This window comes from Staurois parvus, unplaced genomic scaffold (genome assembly GCF_062004578.1).
Source record: "Staurois parvus isolate SC_StPar_1 unplaced genomic scaffold, SC_StPar_1.0 ptg000634l, whole genome shotgun sequence".
Lineage (NCBI taxonomy): Eukaryota > Metazoa > Chordata > Amphibia > Anura > Ranidae > Staurois > Staurois parvus.
The window spans coordinates 13,021,500-13,044,176 of NW_028318430.1; the positions used below are offsets into that span (position 1 = coordinate 13,021,500).

General features: G+C 41.4%; 2 protein-coding genes across 5 annotated transcripts in view; one reads left to right on the plus strand and one right to left on the minus strand.

Annotated features, from left to right (window-relative positions):
- The window catches only part of CARS2 (cysteinyl-tRNA synthetase 2, mitochondrial), a 98,017-nt gene extending 85,787 nt beyond the window's left edge, over positions 1 to 12,230 (plus strand). For both annotated transcript variants that reach the window (XM_089693583.1, XM_089693584.1), the window contains 4 exons: positions 2,494 to 2,617; positions 3,188 to 3,286; positions 7,322 to 7,567; positions 12,121 to 12,230. In XM_089693583.1, coding sequence (XP_089549709.1) covers positions 2,494 to 2,617; positions 3,188 to 3,286; positions 7,322 to 7,567; positions 12,121 to 12,156 — 505 coding nt within the window. In that variant the 3' untranslated portion in view covers positions 12,157 to 12,230. The remainder of the gene's footprint in view (positions 1 to 2,493; positions 2,618 to 3,187; positions 3,287 to 7,321; positions 7,568 to 12,120) is intronic.
- Positions 12,231 to 15,910: 3,680 nt separating this feature from the next.
- NAXD (NAD(P)HX dehydratase) overlaps positions 15,911 to 22,677 on the minus strand; it is a 50,981-nt gene continuing 44,214 nt past the window's right edge. For all 3 annotated transcript variants that reach the window (XM_089693588.1, XM_089693587.1, XM_089693586.1), the window contains 2 exons: positions 21,311 to 21,431; positions 15,911 to 17,465 (listed from right to left, as the gene is read on the minus strand). In XM_089693588.1, the coding sequence (XP_089549714.1) occupies positions 17,315 to 17,465; positions 21,311 to 21,431 (272 nt within the window). In that variant the 3' untranslated portion in view covers positions 15,911 to 17,314. The remainder of the gene's footprint in view (positions 17,466 to 21,310; positions 21,432 to 22,677) is intronic.

Consider the following 22,677-nt stretch of genomic DNA (forward strand, 5'->3'; position numbering starts at 1 on the left):
TATGTTAATGTGCAGAGGAACATAAGAGACCCTGTCATAGGAGTAGGGGATGTGGAGGGTATAACTCTCTTGTAGATTTAAAATATAGGCATTGAGAGGTTGCAGCAGCCTTCCAAACCCTCCTGTTAAAGATAAATGCAGGGCTGTTCTGACAAACACTGCTTTGGCACAACCTAATGGTGCCAATGCTTTTCTGGACCTTCCTGCATATTTCTTTTGGTTATTGAGGCAGCCTATCATAGTATTGGACTAATAGGTACATGTGGGCTAGGGCTGAGCGGCAAGCTGTGGCACTACTTGGAAATGTCAAAGCTTTGTTCACAGAATGGCACATAATTCAGCCATGACATGAGGCTTTAGAAGTCTCCTGCAGGCATAATGCATCTTTCTATATGACCAATATCCAAGTACCAGTGCCATTACATTAGCACAGGGAGACAGTCCCTGGCACTTTGTTTGCTCCAATCACAAAGATACTTCAAAATTAAACAAGATTTCTTCTTTAAGCGCCTGTGACTGAATTTAGCAGTAGGAAGGCAAAGCAGAGGTAATGGAGGGATTTATGGACAATAGAATAGTTGTAAATGCCAGTGAATAATCAAAGTGGCTCTAAAGCCTTAAGGTCTTTTACTTTAATGTATTAAAGCGGAGTTCCACTCATCCTGTCAAAAAATAAAAGTCAGCATCTACAAAAACTGTAGCTGCTGACTTTTAAAACACAGCAACTTACCTGTACCTCGGTTCCGTGTTATGTCTCTGCAGCTAATTTCACCTGCCGTCCTGGATTCCTGGAGGCCAGCATCTTCAATGTGGGCACCCGGCTGTGACAGCTTGCGGCTTCACAGCCGGGTACCCACTGCGCATGCGCGAGTAGCGCTGCGCTTCATGAATGGTCCTGTAGTCTTCTGGGACCTGTCACGTGTCCCAGAAGACTGCGGGGAGGTAAGGAGGGAGGACACCTTCCGTTTACTGATCGCCTAGGCTGTCCGACCACAATTGGGAGCCGGTACCTGTCAAATTCGGGTACCCGCTCCCTCCACCCCCCAAAGGTGCCAATCCTTAATGGGGAGCGGGGAGCAGTCCTTAAAGCGGAACTTCCCCTTTTGGGTGGAGCTCCGCTTTAAGGTAAAAAACCTTCTCTGCTGCAGGATCCCCCCCAGCCGCCCTTTATACTTCCCGATCTCGATCCAGCGATGTGTACGAGAGCAGGGGATTTCGCTGCAGTCTCCCTCCTCACTGGGCAGACTGACAGCACTGGTCCCACTGTTGTCAATCAAATGCTGTGCTGAAGGAGCTGGGTCCAGGGCTGAGCTGCTTCATCTGTGTCTGAGGAAGACAGGGCTGCTCTGGTGGCTTTCTATGGGGGCATTCACCAAAAGGGAGGAGCCTGGAGCTCCAGTGGGGGACCTTAGAAGAGGAGGATCAAGGATGCTCTGTGCTAAACTATTGCACAGAGCAGGCAAGTATAACATTTAAAAAAAAAAAGGCTTAATGTCACTTTAAAGTAGAACTATAGGCAAAATATCTTTTTTCCATTTTGCATAGAGTAAGGGAGGATTATAACTCATCAGATTTATTTTCACCATCAGTGTCCCATTGCAGAGATTTTCCTTCACTTCCTGTCCCATAGCCAAACAGGAAGTGAGAGGAACTCCCTACAAAGGTAATTCTTTGGGGACCCCCAGGTCACCAGAACTAGTGTCCCAGTTGGAAGATTTCCCCTCTATTACTTTTCAGGAGACAGCTCAAGATTAGGGGTTTTCTTTTACTTTCGCTTTCAATGATGATGGTAAATGGGACAAATTGAAAGGGTGGTCCTGCCTAATGGGGTCACAGACAGCAATGACAACTGACAGGCATTCTAGTCCCTCTACACTCTATCCAAAAACTAAAAAAAAGCTTTGCCTTTAGTTTTACTTTAGAGTAAGCCATATGATGGGTCATTTGTTGATTGCATTGCCTGGAATTTAGCTTGAAGAAAAAAATAAAAACAAGTAAAGCATTTCTGCCTCAGGATGATTTATACATACAGAGAAAAGATCATTATTTTTTATTTTTATTTATTTTTTTAGCTTTTTTGGTCTGTATTAATGCATCACTGTTTAATATGTTCATCATTCCTATTTAACGTCTGCAGTGCCTTCAGAATGATATGGTTTAAGAGCTTAAAATACAATGAGCTTAAAATATTATATGCCTCCCTCTGTCCACACAATAATATTCAGTCCTTGTTGTTCTAGTAATTAGTGTTTTTGGGGGATCCAGCCATTGAAATAAACTGATATCATGTATCCAAGACTTGTGTTTTAGTCCTGTATCTGAATATTTTACAGCCCATTGTTGCACATTTTACTTTCCCTTTCACAACGGTGTTTGTGGAATATAGTGACTTGCTATTATATGCCTTTAATCCATGTGACAATCCTAATACTATGTTACACTAAGCCATGCTCTGCTCACAGCGAATGTTTGTTTTTCTTTCATTGTCCAAAGCCTGAATAAAACAAAAGTGAATGTTAAGGCAGCACTTGCAGATGACTTTGACACCCTACGAGCTGTTGATGCTGTTATGGACCTCATTCACCATGGTAACCGACAGCTTAAGACTGTTTCCAAGGTAACCCATCAGCATATAATCTAAAGATGGCAGCTGTCCATGGCAGCGGGCTTAAGGTTAGCCTCTGAGTTGCTTTAGCTCTAAAACCATCTTCCTGTCTGCTTAGTTGAAGTACAGATTTGGATATAATTGTTTGAGTTTTTAATATTCAGCTATATATATGTATCTCAAAATGGGACTATATTTGCAAAGAGTTGCAAGACTAGTTTAATTTCATTCCATATACATATCATTTTAAGCAGATTACAGAAGCTGTTGAAAAAAAGCTCTCCTTTACTGTGAATTTCATTGACTTTATTGAGACGTATGATGATGTGATCAGGCTTTATGATGTTTAATGATATGCATCTTTCAAGAGATTTCCATTCACACTTTAATAATGAATAATTATATTCTGTTATATTTTAGATAAACTCTTAGACACCAAGCTCTTTCAGACACAGGCCAGACCTGATTAGCTTTCTAGAGAATATAATGAGACCACATTCTTCTTTTTTTTAATAGTTCTTCATGTTGGTTCTGGTGTCCTGTACTATTGTAAGAGTACATTTTCTTTTCTGTTCCTTGCAGGAATTTCAGCATGCCCGTAGTCCACTTGTTTATGGTGCTATGGTGAATTATATAGAGCAGTTCCTGGAGCAGTTGGGAATTTCTGTGCATCAGAAGCAGGTAATACCCATTGTGATCATACAGGCACCATGTTCAACACACATATGGGTTTCATTTCCTCCTTACGTATATCCGTCCTCTACCTTTTATATACTGCATGTCTGCTTAGTATGTTGTATAAAATAGTACAGTAAATGACAATTTTTATTAATACGTGTTTTTTCTGGATAAACTTTATCAGATCTCTTCTTTTCAGTTGAATTTTATTTTTTATTTTATTTCTGGTACTTATATAGCGTTGTCAATTTACGTAGCGCTTTTACATATATATTGTACATTCACATCAGTCCCTAACCTTCAAGGGGCGTACAATCTCAGGTCCCTAACTTACATTCATACATACACATACTAGGGCCAATTTAGACAGGAGCCAATTAACCTACCAGCATGTCTTTGGAGTGTGGGAGGAAACCGGAGTACCCAGAGGAAACCCACGCAGGCACAGGGAGAACATGCAAACTCCAGGCAGGTGGTGCCGTGGTTGGGATTCAAACCAACAACCCTAGTACTGCCAGGCAGAAATGCTAACCATTTAGCCACTGTGCTGCCCAAGTTGAATGAATTGAAGTGATTGTACACCTTAATTTTTTTTTCTACTAAGGCTCTAGCTGACAATCTTATGTATTTTGGGATCCTCATTAAGACTCAAGGTGAAGATCCAGTAGGCTTCTTTTTTTACAGAGCCTCTGGTGTCTCCTCCAGGATCTAAATCTCACCCTGTGGACTCTGTACCAAACACTCTAATACCTTTAGGGTCCCCATTATGCACCACTTTAAAATGGCAGGAAATAGAGTTTCTCTTTGCCATTGAGGATCCCCCACTTATGATCACCGATTCTCGCTCTCAAATGGTGAAAAATCCAGCCCCCCACACTTTTTTTCACTAAGCTTCACCTCATGCACTAAGCTAAGGGAACATTTACGAGGGGCGTTCAAGTCAAACCAGGACTTTTAATTTTATAGGTATAAAAAGGGATGCTAGCATGGCAGTACTACACGCAGTAGTAAGTGACAAATGTGTCCTATTACTGATAGGCAGCCCACATGTTGCGGGCCAATCAAGATGGCAGATAGTGTTAGTGTGCGCATGGAACAACATGTGGGGATGAAGTTTCTTGTGAACGAAGGTGTAAAACCCATGGATATCTACAGAAGACTTCAAGCACAGTATGGTGATGAGACGCTCAGCCACAGTAAGACAATTGAATGGTGTAAATGTTTCAAAGATGGCCGTGCATCCATCAGTGATGATACCAGCCATGGGGGTTCCCAGCCCACAGCATTCATTCCCGTGAATATTCAGTTCGTGGAACGTCTGATCCTGGATAATTGACACATAACATGTTGTGAAATTGCACAAGAGACAAATCTTTCTGTGGGAATGGTGAACACAATGATGAGGAAGTGAAGAAGGCTATTCTAGGTTGGTTCAGGAGTACTGACAGATCTTTCTGTGCTGAAGCTTTCCAGGCATTCGTTAAACACTGGGATAAGTGTATAAATGTAGCAGGGGAGTATGTCGAAAAATAAATGCCGTTTTCACTACTTGAAATTTGTGCTTTTATTATGTAAACTCAAAAGTCCCGGTTTAATTTGAACACCCCATGTACTTGCAACGTGAACTTGCTCTATTCCTTTAGCAGACTAACCCCACTATCATAAAATGAGCCAGATAAAGCATGAACAGAGGATTAAACGAGTCACATAGGTGGGAAAAGCCACAGAAATATCTGAGAGTCATTCTGAGAATAGACTGACATTGAGGTCAATATCTTTTGTGTCAAATAGATGTAGCATTCTTTGTTCAAAGGTTTTCTCATCACAGGCACCATTTAAAGCAGTATTAAACCCACAACCAAAAATGTAATATATTGCAACTTGACAGTTATTAGATGTGGTGGCTGCATCAGTTTTCTTTTCTTTTCTTTTTTTAGGCTTTTTCTCCTCTGTTTTCATTTGGTGATCTGGCCAGTAACACATCTCCTGTATTAGAGTGAACCAACTCTGGATGAAGGAGCACAGGGGCACCTTTGGAGAGCAGCTTTGGGCTATAGTAACAAATTGCAGCCAAAGGCCAGCTAACAATAAGTGGTTACAACAAACAGTTTTTCTTTTTCTTTTTTCATTTGGAGATAAAGGTTTTCCAAAAAACTGACCATTGTAAGCACCCCTGTCAGTAGTAAATAGTTTGTCTCAACCCTGTAACTGCTACATCTGCAAGAGCTTGTTCTTTTGTAAAACAACAGACTTTACTGGCTGGATCACCAGGTGAAATTAAAAGAAAGAAACCCTAAAAAGGAAAATGAATGCAATAATATAATAAATGTTTTGCTTTTGGGTTTAATACTAGTTTAAATTCTGCCCACTCTATCCAAAACGTTAGAGGTTTTGGCTGGAGTGGGGTTTTAAAGTGTTAATAAAACAAAATCCGTAAAATCAGTCTGTATATGCAGTAAAGTATGCTTGTTATACTCACTGTGGAACTTAAGGGGTTAATCCTCTTCATTGTGTGAAAAGGATGGTTGATCTGGTCTTCTCTGATCCTCCCCTTCTTCCACATTCCCCATTTTTTCTCCTGATAGAACAGAGCCTCGGGTGCACTCTGCAAATGATCAGTTTGGTGTGTACTGCTTGAGAGTTGTTTCTTGGGAGGGTGCATGTGATCAGCACAGTGCCAATTAGCACTGTCGCAGACAGAGATCAGGGGTTATGCAATCTCATAGGGCTTTGAAAGGAGAATGAAAACTCCTCCTACAAGCTTTAACCAGTGCTCAAGAGGGACACTGATAGCTAGGGATGCACTAAAATATCGTTGGCCGAAACGTTTTGGTCGAAAACACCCCTTTCGTCCGTCGGCCAAAATGAAAAAAAAGCACCGATACAGTTGCTGAAAAAACCCTGCCCGTCGCCGCTGTCCGCCACTCGCCACTGCTTGCCTGCCGTCATTGCTGGCTGCTGCTCAGTAGTTCAGCCTTACCCGAGAAACCATCAATCCTGGCGCTGGGCATAGACATGAGTGAAGAAAAGATGGCCGCCACACATCTCTATGCCCTTGGAAGACTGGAGCGATGTCTCTTCCGTTCCGGCCATTTATTTATTTTAAAGCACTAAATCAATGCTTTGTTTTGATCCAATGCTTTACATTGCAGAGGAGAGATATGGGGTCTTATTGACCCCATATCTCTCCATAAAGAGGACCTGTCACTAATTATTTCTCTCACAAGGGATGCAGGCATTTCTTGTGATAAGAATAAAAGTGATTACATTTTTTTTAAAGGAACAGTGCAAAAAAAAACCCCATTAAATAATAAAAAAAAACCAAAGTTTAAAGTGCCCCCGTCCCCCTGTGCTCGCACATAGTGGTGAACGCATACGTAAGCCATGACCACATATGTAAATAGTGTTCAAACCACACACGTGAGGTATCGCCACGAACGTCAGAGCAAGAGCAATAATTCACGCACTAGACCTCTGTAGCTTTACACTGCTAACATTTTTAAAGCATCACCCATGGATATTTTTAAGTACCGCCGTTTCACGCCATTCCACGAGCATGCACAGTTTTAAAGCATGACATGTTGGGTATCTATTTACTTGCCGTAACATTCTCTTTCATATTTTACAAAAAAATTGAGGTATATATATTTTTTTAAATCAAAGTGTATTTTTTTCCAAAAAAATGTATATTCATTTTTAAAAACTGCGCATTTCGGTTTCGGTTTTCGGCAAAGTGCATTTTCAATATTCAGTTTCGGCACCATAATTTTCATTTCAGTGCACCACTGATAGCAGTCACAAGACTTCTCTAACTGCTGATGTGAAAAAGTATTTAGTTTATATATTTAGTTTATAGTTACTAAAATAATTGTATTTCCATGTTGTGTGTACAGTGGAAGACCAGATATAGTGAATGCAGAGTCCTGGGTTTAGTAACACTTTAAGACCTGCTTTGTTGCCTCTGGCCTGCTAGTGTAACCTGTTATTCACAATGCTATTCTGTGGTTTTCTCTGTGTTTTTTCCATACTGGTTTACAGTCTGTAGCAGCAGACAAAAGTTCTTCCCTTCTTTACAATGTGGTAGAAGAGACTGTAGACTTCAGAAGCAAGGTGCGTAGCTATGCTCTGTTATCTGAAGAGATGGGACAAGATCTTGGTCTTACTAAAGAAGAATTAAACCAGGAAAATGAGAGAAGGAGAAGAATCTGTAAAGAACGGGAGCCACTCATGCGTGCCTGTGATACTCTGCGCCAGAATCTAGCTGGATATGGTATTAATATTAAGGTTAGTATTATGTATATGTGTGTATGTAAACTGTACATATACGTAAAACTAGATTTTCTATAAGAGTTCAATGGGAGATACAGTCTTCTGTGGGTCAGTGGTGTAACTACAGATCCCAATTTTGCTATCCCGCCCCCCCCCCCCCCGGCAATCTCCCTACATTCATGGAATTTTAACATAAAGTCTAAATTAAGGACAGGTAGCAGGAAAGCTGTGAGCACATTTCCAGAGCTGTGTGGACCAAAGTTGTCATGGAAGAGGGGAGAGCAGTGCAGGGAATTAACTTTGTATTCATTTTCCAACTAACAATTCTGTGGCCAGTAGTTCACTGATCTTTGTCAGCGTCTCAGAGCCTCAATGTAAAGGAGGCGGGTGGGGGCATGTTCACTGTACTATAAAAGAGATGGGGTGACTCTACGACATTAAAAATTGTTTAACCCATTGTCTACCATGGTATGTTTGTAAACATGCTGGTATTCAAGGAGTTAAAAAAAGTTCACTTTTTTCCACATGCTGAAAAAAAAGTGGGCTTGTTTTAACCCCTTGAATACCAGCATGTTTACAAACATACCTTTGTAGACAATGGGTTAAACTGTTTTTATGTCTATTTTTACCTGGGAAGACAGTCTAGAAAACTGTGTTAGGCATTTAAAGTTAGTTTCAGTGCTGGTCAAGATGACCACAAGATCTTACGGCAATAAATCTACATTTCCAAGACCACTAAAACAAATTCACTTTACTGCACAGCCTGAAAAGGGGATCTGTGACTAGTGATAATGTTCCTGAAGCCTCCTCCTTTTTTGTATGATGTCAGCTATTTTTTATTTGAAATGTCACTGGGGGTACAGGGGCAGTGTGAACAGAAACCACTAAAATCCTTATTAACCACATCAAGTCCGGACACTTTTACCCCCTTCCTATCCAGGCCAATTTTCAGCTTTCAGTGCTATCACACTTTGAATGACAATTGCGCGGTCATGCAACACTGTACCCATATGCATTTTTTAGCATTTTTTTGAGACAGATAAAGCTTTTTTTTGGTGGTATTTATTCACCACTGGGATTTTTATTTTTTTTTGCTATGTAAATGAAAAAGTCCAAAAATTTTGAAAAAAGTGTTTTTCTTATAAAATTTTGCAAATAAATAATATTTCATCATAAATCTTGGCCAAAATTTATTCCGTTTTTTCTTTTTAGTAAAAAAAAAAAAAAAAACTCAAATTAGTTTATAACCAAATATTATAATTTTTAAACTTTTTTTTTACATTTTTATTATATATTTTATTTTTTTTAACATACTGTCACCCTAGCAGTACAGTGTCACCCTGGTGACACTGTACTACTTGTGGGGGGTGATGATGAAGATTTTTTTTTTTTTTTTTTTTAACACTGATTGCTTTTACACCCATAAAGGCTGTAAAAGCATTTTTTCCTTCTCTCTACTGTGTGAGCTGTGATTGGTCACAGCTTGTCACATGGTACAAGGCTGTTGTGAATAGCCTTGTACCATGTGACCTCTGTGATCATTCACAGATCTCACACGTAGTAAGCAATGATATCAGAAGTGACATCTTGCTTACTACTCTGCATGTGATCACTGATTGTCCAATCAGTGATCACATGATCGGGACCTCGCACAGAGGTCTCGTACGACGATCGGTGTTCCACTGTGTCCGGAGGACACAGCGGGCACCGGATTGCGGTGCTGCGCACTCCCAGGGAGCGCGCACAAGCAGGGGGCAGGGAGGCAGTTTATAAACGGCCACCCGACCCTGCACTGCCATCGTCCAGCCGTTTATATAAAACGGCCGGATAGGAGGTGGTTAATATACTGTAGCAATGGATATGTGTTATCTCTACATGTACTCCGATTGTCTATTTTTAAATTGCCTCAGAAACCTTCCTAATGTAGCCCCTCCATCCCCAGGCCCCATACCAGCCGCATAGGCTACTATTGCCAATGTGTTGCCACCACTTTGGGCATACGCTTTTGCTTCCTAGGTGCTGGTATGCTAGGCAAATTAATAGCACAGCCCTGCCTAGTGGCTATACATCTGCATACACTGAACAAGTTCAGTTTAGCTACATCTGACCATAAACTGTACAGTCTTGTTCTCCGATCTCTTTCAGATTTACCAACAACTATGCAGTGAAAGGGTCTATTTGACTGGATACAGTTTGAATGAATTGTCTAGGTTTAACTGTATCAAGATGTTGGAGCTGAAGATTCTTCTATTAACAGCTGCTTGACAGTGTCATTGCACATACCCAGATCTTAGATATTCACCACAGCAGCCAAAGGGAAATTCCCTTGCAAAGTGAGAAGTCTCTCATTAATAAATCAACCGCAAATGTTTCATCAGTGTCATATCTGATTCCTAGATTCCGATACTGCAGTGGCCATCCCATCCTGCTTCCCAATCTAGATATTCATTGAGCTTTTACCTAATGGTGGTGAATAGGCTGTTTCTCTTTAGGACAGGGTTTCAGGGGTGCTTCTCCCTAACTTTTGTTTATTTCCTACTATTTAAAGCAACTTTTACTTTGATTTTCTGAACCGCTGTTTCTTTGCACCATTTTGGAGCACGTTTTCTCAGTTGATGAGAACATTTCTTTACTGTTATGCTCTGTAGGGCCATTTTTCTGGTACACCTTTGCAGGGCATGAGTGGGGCTTTTTTGGAACACGTCTCATGGCTGCAGTGAGCATTTTACATGTGACCTGGAAGTATCTCATTTAGGAACATTGTATGCACATCTGCAGGTAAACAGTAATGCCTCTGTGCATCAGTATTTACACAAGTCAGCAGTGAACAACCCTTCACATGTATGGTAGTTTTTCCTCAAATCTGGTCCCTCAGGTGTGAATTGCGATTTTTCAGCAAGGCTTGCAGTTATTAGTTATCTACCTGGTTCACCTATGTATAATCTGCTATATTTAACCACTTCCCGTCCGGCCCATGTATATAAAACGGCTGGACAGGAGCATTGCAGGAGCGGGTGGCCGTTTATAAACGTCCTCCCCCCGTGTGCGCTCCCTGGGAGTGTGCAGCACTGCGATCTGGTGCCCGCTGTATCCTCTGGACACAGCAGAACACCAATCACTGTATGGGACATCTGTACGAGGTCCCAATTATGTGATCACTGATTGGCCAATCACTGATCACATGAATAGTAGTAAGCAAGATTGTCAATTCTGACATCATTGCTTATTACTAGTGAAATCTGTGAATGATCACAGAGGTCACATGGTACAAGGCTATGCACAACAGCCTGGTACCATGTGACAAGCTGTGACCAATCACAGCTCACACAGTATTTCTCAATGAGAGAGAAGGAGAAATCATTGCTTTTACACCCATAAAGACTGTAAAAGCAATCGGTGTAAAAAAAAAACCTTCATCACCCCCCACAAGTAGTACAGTGTCTACAGTACTATGGTGACACTGTACTGCTAGGGTGACAGCATGTTAAAAAAAACCATAAATAATAATATAAAAAAAATAAAAATGTCAGTTACTGGCAGGATCACCAGGCAAAATAAAGCTTAACCCCTTGACGCCGACGTAACACAAATATGCGGCCTCACAGAACTGGGCTTTTTTCCATACCTGTCTTTTTGTGTTGGGAGCACGCCGTGCTCCCAGCACAGACAGCGGTGTCACTGAGAGCACCAGGTCCCATTCTAACGATCAGGACCCAGGACTCCCGATTCCGGGTCACATGATCGCTGTGATAGCCTCTGATTGGCTATCACAGTGATCAGTCACTGTACAGCCCAGCCCCTTGTATCTCTTTAACTCCTGGCATAGAGAGGAAAAAAAAATGTTTGTTAAAAAAAAGAAATAAATATTAAAAAATACCTAGATCAAGGTTTGATCTAGTTCAGTGCCAGAGTTAGTGTTTAGGTCAGGGACAAAGGTCAGGATTTAACATAAAAAGTTTGGTGTCAGTATGGTTTAGGTAAAAAAAGACAAAAACAAAATGCGCACTATTATTTCTGGGCTGTACTACGGGTACAAACAAATAGCATACACATATATGGTATTGCTGCTATCAGCAAGAGCTGGAGAATTTATTTTGGGTTGTTCTGTGGTGGTAGGTTATGGTAGTAACAAGAAAAACACAGCTATTTTATTTTTACTATTTTGGGCCAGTTTTCCTTTGATAATAAAAAAAAAAAAAAACAGGAGATATCCATTACCATTTACCACCAATTGAAAGCCCAATTTGTCCTGAAAAAATACAAGGAATAATTCACCTGGATGTACAAAGTAGTTGTGATGATGTATGGTTTTACTAACACATGTCAACGTTCCAAAATTTTGCTTAGGCATTTAGATTTGTTTTACCTTTAGGTGTGAAGGGGTTAAAAAAGAAAATAAATGCAGCCATCACATCAAATGATTGATAAGCTATAATGCATTACATTTTTGGTTTAATACTCCACAATGTAGTTCTTATATTATCTACAGTAATGTTCATGCTGCTGGGTTACTGGGGTATCAACTTGCCTTAAGATATTACTACTCACTTGATTTTGTTTTTTTTAAGGATCGAGGAAATACTTCTACTTGGCAACACCAATAAAAAAAAATGGACTAGTAATATTTAGTACATGTAATTATTTCACCTAAATATATATGTATTTTTTTCTTTATAAAGTGACTGGTGTGTTAATTATTTAATTAAAATTATCTGTTTCACTATATATTTGATTACACAGATGTGCCTACCTCCATACAGGTTGCTTATGCTGTGAATGCAATACATACTTCTTCCATAACTTCATATTCAGATCTGTAAAATTCCTGCTCTCCCACCGCATGCTGACAACTATCTTCTGTAGTGGGCTTTTGAATAGATTTTGTTTTTTTGGTTTCTAAGTCAGGCCTCACCTAACCCTAGGTTCACATCTAAGCGGTTTCCACAGTATTTGGCAGAAACGCACTACAGTCCATTTAACATGATTTCCTATGGGACAGGTTCACATATCCGCGCTTTCACCCAGTGCGGTTTTTCGAAAGGGTCAGGGACTTTTTTATATGCAAAAAGTTGCGTTTGATTCTATGGACTTCAATTGAAACATTGCAGAAAAGCATGTAATGCGTTTTTGATATGGTTTGTGTCTTAGTCTACCAAGCAACAAGAAAAAACACAAAAACAGACTGCAAAAAGCACTAAAGAAACGCAAGCCTAGCCTAAACGTCATCCCACATTAGTGGTCCTACTGCTAGTGGCAACACATCAGAGACAGGATCCCGAACAACAATCACTAGATTCTACACCCTTGGACTGTAGGCTGAACTAATGAGATATTACTGTTCAGTGAAATTGTGAGTATTTCAGCCACTGAAGAAATGACTCTGTATGAGCTGAGCTCTCTTTAGCTCTAGTTTTGAGAGTTGCCATTACCACTAAGTTGACCAATTCATCCTGCTATTAAACTCGGTGATTTTCAACTTTTAGAAGACTGATAAGCAATTTCACTGCAGAAGATAAACAATGTTGTAAGAGACAAAAAAAAAAGACACCAAACCCCCACCCCGTGCCCCCCCCCCATCATTACTAACAATGCCACCATCTCTCCCACCCCACACACCAAAGTCCTGGGTGTCACCCTGGACCCCACCTCTCCTTCCTACCCCACATCCAACTGCTATCTAGATCTTGCAGGCTCCACCTCCACAACATCTCCAAGATACGCACATTCCTCACCCCAGACACCACCAAACAACTCGTACACTCCCTCATCATCTCACGCCTGGACTACTGCAACTCCCTTCTCACTGGCCTACCCAAACGAACGCTATCCCCACTCCAGTCGATCCTAAACTCAGCGGCCAGACTCATCCACCTCACCAAGCGCTCCACGTCTGCCTCCCCCCTGCCAATCCCTTCATTGGCTCCCGATTGCCCAACGCATCAAGTTCAAGCTGCTAACTCTGACCTACAAGGCCATTCACAATGCCGCCCCGAACTACATAACTGACCTGATACCCAGATACTACCCTACCCGTGCCCTCCGCTCCTCACAGGACCTCCTGCTCTCTAGCTCCCTGGTCTCCTCCTCCCACACCCGATTGCAGGACTTCCCCCATCCTCTGGAACTCCCTACCCCAATCCATCAGAATGTCACCTACCCTCCTCACCTTCAGGCGCACCCTGAAAACCCTCCTCTTCAGGGAAGCCTGCCCCAACCTCACCTAACAACTAACCTCCTCCACTCCACCCACCACTCCATCCCCCACAGCCATCTCCTCCTGTGCCACCTTCCCCTCCCTCCTAGATTGTAAGCTCGAAAGAGCAGGGCCCTTGAACCCCTCGTGTAGCGTATTGTTACTGTCTTGTCTCATGTTATGTCCCCCCTGCTAATGTACAGCGCTGAGCATATCCTTTGGCGCTATATAAATACTGTATAATAATAATAATCCCCAGCTAACACTTTTTAAACCTGAAGTCTTGGTATGATCCTTATTACATAATTGTTTTGGTCTGGCTCAAACCAATATAATTATATACATCTCTGAGGGACCAATATGGAAGATGGCAATCACTGTAGTAGTTACAGTGATATCTACAACCTTTCAGGTCCTTTTCCTGGGAGGCTTCCCCTCTGCATTTTGATAACTGTGGAGGTTGCTCTCTCAGTATTGCTGCCATTAACAGAACACCTTGTATTTTTACAAAACGAATACAAGGTGTTCTCTGATTGGACATAGTGGCATCACTGCCCTATCTCTCACCTCATCCAATCAAAGCCTTGTGTTAAATACTACAAACCCTTTTGTGACTGGCATTGCCAAGCAAGCAACTCCCGGTTGTCACTATGCAGAAGGGAAGCCAACCGGCAACTACGACACAAGATTCAAGCCTTCCACAGTGCTTCCTCAGGCATGAGCTAAATACAGTTATCAGGATACAATATTTTTCAGGATAGTGGTTCTTTAAGCCTATCCTCTCTCTTCCCAATGGAATTTCAATTACCTACTTGCTGTGCATAAGATGAGACCTACCACTCTGCTATTAATCCAAGGCACCATTTTCTTAAGTGACTGTAAATCTATTTTTTTTTTTTTTTTAAAACAACAAACAGGTTTATTCTTACCTGCCTTGAACTTCCTCTTCTCGGGTACCCTGCCAGAGCTATCTGCTTCTCCTCTTGGTGTACAACCATAGGAAGCCACTTCCCACTTGCAGGCTCAATCTTCAGCTGCAATTTCCCCCTCAACAGGGGAAGGAATAGTGTACTGTTTTGTTTCCCTTATGCAAATCATTCATATGTAAAAGGGAGTTTATTCCAAGTAAAAGAAAAAAAACTGTGTGCAAAAATGAGCAATTGCAGGTAGCATTTTATTATCCCCCACGCTCTGGGAAGATGTAGTAACAGTAAGCTGGAGCTGCATATTTTTCACCTTACTATACAACACATTTTCTGGGCAGAGTTCTACTTTGTTCCTGCATTGAGAGACATCATGCTTTACATTTGAGTGGTAGTAGTCAGTAGTTGCAGAATCTGCTGCCAGGTAGGGATAACAGAAAAGACCCTAGAGGTCTCTTCTGTTCTAAATCTCCCCCCTGCCTGTCAGTGGGTAATGTGGTCTGAGCCACGCATGAGACTTCCGTCACCATGACATCACCACTACCTGGCCATTCAAGCGGCTGAAGATTCTGAACCTGGAAGGAAGACCAGGTGAAGATGGAAGTGCCAGGGAGAGGTGTGACGGTGCAGTACTGCAGGGCTACATTTGTAGGTAGGGCTATCATAATATACGAGAATGCAGTGCATACTCGTATACTGTGACTTAAACCTGTCAGGGGAACAACCTTTTTTTTTCCTGTATAGAAGACTTTACTACCACTTTAACATTGCCGCCCCCCACGCTTTTTTTTTTTTTTTTTTTTTAAAAGCACCCTTTGGCGGATGATAAACATAGAACTTGATAAAGGGTCGGTCACTTTAAAGCAGCTGCTAAAGGCTTTCAGTAGCTTTTGCACCATGTGAAAATTTGTAAAAGCCTACCAGTAATGGTTTACATGTAACCCAAATGGTTAGAGCAAGACATGGGGTGAGAGTTATTAAAATTGGTGCAGCTGTGCATGGTAGCCAATCAGCTTCTAACTTCAGTTTGTTCAGTTAAGCTTTGACAATAAAACCTGGAAGCTGATTGGTTTCTATGCAGAACTGCACCAGATTTGCACGCTAGAGTTTTAGAAAATAACGCCCATGGTTCTTTCCACCCCAGTATTTGACAGTCTATTTGTTTACCAATTACATTTTAGGTTGTGCCTTGCATACCAAAAAAATAGTTCTGTTTTTGCTGAATAACTACTTGAACAATGATTATGTCCATCAAGAATGTTTATTGGTAGTGAAAACCTGCATAGGATTTCCTATTTAATATCAAATAACACAAACATTCTAAAGAACATTAAGCTGTCCTAGATTAATAAACCATTATTTAACTCAGTGGTTCTCAAAATTTGGGGTCAGGGAGAACAATGGATTCTCTATAAAAGTGTACTAATAACTTTTCTTACACAATTTCATAGAAATTAAGAACTGTACTGTGAACAATGAAGCAGGAGGTTATATCAAATTTTATGTGTGTTCAGAGTGCAAGTGCACAGAGAATGCCATCCATGTGTTGCTCCAATGGACCTTTAAAAAGCATGACAGCTCCATGTGTGGTCCTTCTCACAGTAATGTGAAAACTGAAGGCTACCTAATAAATCTGCATCTATGCTTCATATGAGCTTATAAGGTCCCATGCACACTGGCCAGTCAATGCTGATGCATAGGGCTGTGATGTTTAGCTGCAGGTAGAGGGCACAGTTGTCCCGCCAGTCGCTCTGATGGCAGCCCATCAAACTCTTTTAGAGACCAACGGCTGCTATGTCTAGACAAGGCACCTAGCAGTAAGAACATTTAGGGCAGCATGTGTCTAGGGACAAAAACCCAGAAGTATGTGTTCCAGGCATTCAGCCCTTGGCGCATACTGTCCTCATAAACCACCAGGTGCCCCATCCAGCTGCAGTAGCTGTCGGCATCTCAAACCGTTTGACAGGCTGCCAGCAGCAGGGCTGGATAAGACACCTGTGCCCGCCACCCTTAGCAGCCAAATGCTCAGTATGCAAGAGGCTTTATAGGTCAGCAATACCCTTCAATGCCCTTTATCTATACACCCAGACATGGGTAACCATATGTTCACAAAATCATAGAGCTGTTGCTTGTTTCTTCATGAGGTATGATCACAAAGGACCAATCATGGACATTCTTCTAATCTTGTACAGTGAAAGTGCAGTTGCTGCCAATCTATTGAAACCTGATCAAAAAAATAAAAATGAAATAGTAGTCCATAAAAACCAATCAGATTTCATCTTTCAATATATGGAAAAATTATACTAGAATTAATATGTTGCCATGGACAACTCTAGAACTGGTTTAGATGAATCAGCTACAATATTCTGGGAGGCATTCTGCTGAACCCCTGAATTAGTAAGCTGTTCACCCATGGCAGGAAGTATAGCCGGTCCCACATTTATTGTGATTGTGTCTGCAACAGTCCTTCAGTTCTCAGCCCAGCCATTATTTCTTATGTAAAACACACCTATATAGGTTTTACTAAAGCCAGAAAAGGATTACTTGCTTCTTGCATATTGCAAATGCGGCTACAACCCAGGAAGATTTGATTTAAATCTTTTGAAGAAAACAGTCACTATTTAAAAATACACAGCATCAGTAGTATCAGGTCTCAAACAGTTTGTTAAAAGCGGTTCCAACTTCTGAGATCATGTCGCCTGTGGTCATGGAACGCCCATTTTTCTGGAACGCTTGGTGGTTGCATTGTCTTGTCAGCGAACAGGCTCCAAATGCTGCCACCATGAAAGGATTGTGGCTGGGTATATATAAAAAACAAAGAACAAATAAATAAATATGTACCACCTTGCCATTGTAGCAATATTCAATCAAACAAAAGTAATCATTATTGTCAAATAAATACTGAATTCTGCATTATTAATATATCAAAGAAGAGCTTCACGAGTCTGCATGAATGAATATCGAACATATCCCAATCTATAGAACAGTATACAATTCTCCCCCCCCCCTTTAATGGTTGGACTGAGAGAATGTCCTCAGTCTGTTGCAGGCCAAAAGCATTTCCTACTCTCTGCTAATGATCAGATTGTAACTTTGTAGCACATCACAAAGGCAGGGGATGACTGCCAGACATTTGTGAACACCAGAACTCTACAGGCCTTGTGTAGTTTCAATGACGCGTTTCAATGACTTGCCTCTTCCTCAGAGCCACTATAGTCCTCAAAACGCATCAGCCTATTGGATGTCTACACTCCCTATTGCGGACTGTTACTCAGCGCGGTGTTGATCCAGCTGTTCTTTTATTATGTGCCTTGACTATATTGTCGTTTGTGAGTACAACACCTACTTTATTTCTTATTAAACATTTTTTATGGTAATGCACTAGGCCTGTGCACCATCTCTTTGTTTTTTCCTCATTCAGTATATTTGGATTCCCCCGGTCCATTTGAGGGCAGCAAGGTGTGCATGTTCCAGGACATTCTTAATGTGGTTGTAGCCTGCATCAAGTCTATCCCCAAGCACAGGAGCATTTGTGTTTGCTGGTTCTTGTGAATTATAGGATAGTGTCATGTCTGAGCCAACACCTCAGTCCAGGAAATAGACGTTGATCCTGGATGGCACCTGACCCAAGATGGCATGTTCTTCTAAAGGAGAGGTACTCAACCTTTTGAAGAGCGAGAGCCATTTAAGTGGTTTGGTAAATGTTTGCAGGTCACAACTAAATGATATGGTTCAGAATTTTTAAATCTCTTATTTTGAACAGCATAATGAACATTTTCCTCCTAGAGCTGCTGAATGCCGGCAGGGGGTAGAGGAGGAGGAAAATGGAAAGGATTGGTTTCTGCTCATGCATCCCCTCCTGTCCAAACGTAAAACAGAATGTGACAGGGAGGCTACAAGGCTGCACTGGCCTCCTGGAGCATGGGGCAGGGGTCACCATTAGAACCCCTGACGCTACACTTAGTTGGGGGGGATTGTAGTAAAAACACATCTCAACTATGGGGTTTTACTGACCCCAAAACTGCAAATGTAAAACGAGCCCTTACTGTCCTGAGGCTGCTTTCACACTGATGCACTGCAGTTAACCACATCGCAGATGCAGAGCAGTGTACCTGTGGGCTTTCTTGTGTGTTAATTGCAGTAGACTTCTATTTTATCTTGCGGGTGTGGTGCACTTTCTAAAAGCACACTAAAATTCCTGCATTTGGGAGTTTTTCCCAAAAAACTTTCAGAAGGAGCACCAAACCCGCAAAATATAATAAAAGTCTATGTCTTGGTACAGCTAACCTGCAAGAAACCCTCAGGTGCACTGCACTGCACCCGTGGATCAGTGTGAAAGCAGCTGAATAGTTGGTAACCCTTTTATAGGTGATAATATGCACATTGCAAAAGCACAGTATATGTGATGTGTTTTTGTTACCAGAAAAGATTTATTCATCAATACAAAAACATGTAGTACATAGTACTGTAAACAGCGAAGCAAATATTACTCTGACAAGCATAGTAAAAAAGAAAAAAAAAAAAAAAAGGGAAGAATTGCAAGGTTAAAAAGGACATCCAATACACAATCCACAATGCAGATATTCACACTCAATGACAGTTAAGACTGTTCAGAAAAATAAAGAACATCAAAACCTTCAAGGGCCGTTCCCAAGGTACCACTTCAGGGGTTATAAGTAAGGTGAGCCTCTACCCTATAGGGGGCAAGAGAACAGAAGAAGATTCCCCCGGTCCCCTACAAGGAAGCACTGAGGTACGAGGTGAAAAGGGTGCCTGATTGCATTTGGGACAAAGTGTGGCTCATATAGGATAAATCTGGGAAAGACAATGAGGGGTACAGTAAGCCCTATGAAGGAAGCTTAGCTAAATGAATCTGTCTCTGGCTGATAGAACCGAGGGCACATAATGTTGAACCCCTTCATTCCAGTCATCCGTTATACTGGGTGTGTCAGCTTGCCAGGTATGTAGTAGGCGATGTTCTACCCCTGAATCGGCACAGGTAATACGAAGATTGATTGAGGAGAGAATCTTGCTCACATTACGAGTAGTGAAAATATATGTGATCTCTTCCAGCTTCTGCTGGCATTGCTCTCCAGGCTGTTAGAAAGGTCCCAAGTGAAGTGCACTTGGTATCATTCTGCCAGGGACAGCAGCCATTGCTACAGAGGAAGCATTGGCTTATGCTGCTCCTGCTCCCTCTGCTGCTGGCACTGGCTCGGTGCACTCTGATGTTCTGAGATGGTGGGTGAGCAAGCTCAGATCACAATCAATGGGCATGCGATTCCCTGGTTTAAGGTACAGGGCCACATCAGAGGGCTCCAAGAGCCACAGGTTGAGCACCCCTGATCTGAAGAGTAACACTAATACACACATTACTTAGCATGCATGAACCTAAAGTGATATTAAACCTACAATTGATGGTTTTTAAAAATAACAAACATATTATACTTACCTGCTCTGCACAATTGTTTTGCACAAAACAGCCTCATTGCTCCTCTTCTCAGGTCCCCTGCCAGAGCTCTGGGATCCTCACTCCTGCCCATAGAAAGCTGCTTGATATGGGGGCACTCTAGCATGCTCGCTCCAAACCACTTGTGTGTCTATGTGTGGCTCAGTCCTGCCCCCACACCCTCCTCCCTGGCTATAATGGAAAGCAGTGAGAGCCATTGGCTCATGCTGCTGTCTCAGCTAATGAGAAGGCAGAGACCTGGGAGAGCAGAGGCTCCCATGCAGATGTATGCAGAAGTTTGTTTGCCTTCAAAAATCTTTTGCCTTTAAAATCACTTCAAAAAGATGTTGATGCCAAGTCTACATAAAAGCGTACCTCCATGCTTGACTTTTTTCCCCTCCAAACTGCCCTTTCACCCTACAGAATGGCCCCTAATGTTTTTTTCTCCCCTATTTTTCCTCCAGCAGACCTTTCTATACTATGTTAGTAAGGCAGATTACAACAATGGGACTTGTCCCTCCCAGTTGGCTTAAGGTATTAAATGCAGATGTAAGCTTTTAGGAAAGAGAAACCGGTGTAACACATCTGATATTATTATGATTCTCCAAATAGAGAATCATACTTTTTTATTGAGAGATCCTCTCCATAGGATCACTTTAAAGAAAATGTAAAGACATTTCATAGTCCGGATATGTGCCTGCTGTACTATGTAAGAACAAAATATCTTGTTCTCTTTGTATTACTTCCTTATGTGAAATCCCTGCCAGTCCCTCTGCTTCCCCAAAAAAAACTGACCACGTTAGGCATGGGAGCACAGCATGGTCAGTTTTCTAGCTGTGCCTGCTCTCCTCCAGTGATCAGACTTGTGCTGTGTCTTCTCAACTAACTCTCTGAGCATCATATGCAGCTGAGAGCAAAGGATATGTGGTTACTTATTTAAAAAAAAGGGGAAAAGGGTGTTTATAATTTTTTTTTTACATCTATTACACAAATGTGTTGCCTTTCATTTCTATTTTAAATTGAATGGGTTGTTTCACAAGGTGAGGGTTTACATATACTTTAAGTTCAGTTTTATCAAACTCATGTGACTATAAACCCCCCAAAATGTTATACCCGTTTACAGCAATTACATGTACCTGTGCAGCCCTAGCGCCATACTTGTACAGTTAGAGTAAATGATTGTTACAACATACCCATTTATCTTATCTGGTCCAGCAAGTCCAGCCCAATGTACTAAGACGCCAAGAGAACCAGCCAGAAGATCTCCCTGTCCTCCACATCGACGGTTACTTCCTTCATGGGTGCATACGAACACTTCAATATAAAAGAAATTTAGTTTGGTCATTTAGCAGTGGAGGACTGGATTGTATTTTGTGGTAAGATGAACCTGTACTTTTAAATCTAAATATCCTGCATACTCCATAAAGATAGATATTATCCTTATTAGCCAGAGAAAAAATTGTGCACCCCGCTAACCGTTTCTCTTTGCTACAAGGGTTAATTCTACTATCCAATGGGACGGTCTCAGACACCAGTATAGACACATTAATTGGAGGGGTAAAGCTAAGGGAAGTCTTTTTGCCGAATACCAGTAGTAGGCTATCAGTAATTTAATGTGTTCTTGGGATTACAGGTTCACCTTACGTATTGTAAGCAACCAGACGCTGCACAAAATAGAAACTGTCAGAACATACACAAACTAATTTACATGTAAGGTAACACAAACAACATGTCCAAAGCTGAACACTGCTGTTTGTAATTGCAATGACTATAATACACTATTATTAACATCTTCACGCCAAAGTCAGACAAATATGTAGCCTCACAGAATTAGTTTTTTTTTTTCAGTGGAGCCGCATATTTGCATACCTGGCTTTGTGCTGGAAACGCGCTGCACAGCGAGCTATAAAATCATAAAGACCAGGGTGTCACTGATAGCCCAGGGTCCTGGGACTCCCAATTACGAGTCACATGATCGCTGTGATAGCCTCTGACTGGCTATCCCAGTGATCAATCACTGTGAAGCCCGCCCACTTTGATTTTTTTTTTTCCCTCTCCGAAGGGAAAAGAAAGATACATTGCACCTCTCTCTTTGCAGACAGAAAAAAAAAACAAAAACGAAAAACAAAAAAACCGCTCGTAAAGAAAAGAAAAAAAAAAATAAAAGAAAATGTAAAAGAAAAAAATACCTAAATCAAGGTATGATCTAGTTCAGTGCCAGGTTAGTGTTTGGGTCAGAGTAAAGGTCAGGGTCAAAAGATCAGGATATTTTTTAAAAAATTGGTATCAGTGTGTTTTAGGTTGAAAACAAACCTCAAAATGCGCACTATTGTTTCTGGGCTGTAGTACAGGTACAAACAACATACACATACAGTTGTGTTCAAAATAATAGCAGTCAGACATCACTAACCTGATCAATCACTGTTTTTGGTAGAAATGATATTTCTACATGGTAAATAATTTACTAGCAGGTGTAGTAGAGTAAAAGAAATCCAACAGACCCAACAGTCATGACATGCATGCTGCCGATTCTGTGTAATGGAATCACTAATTGAAAGGG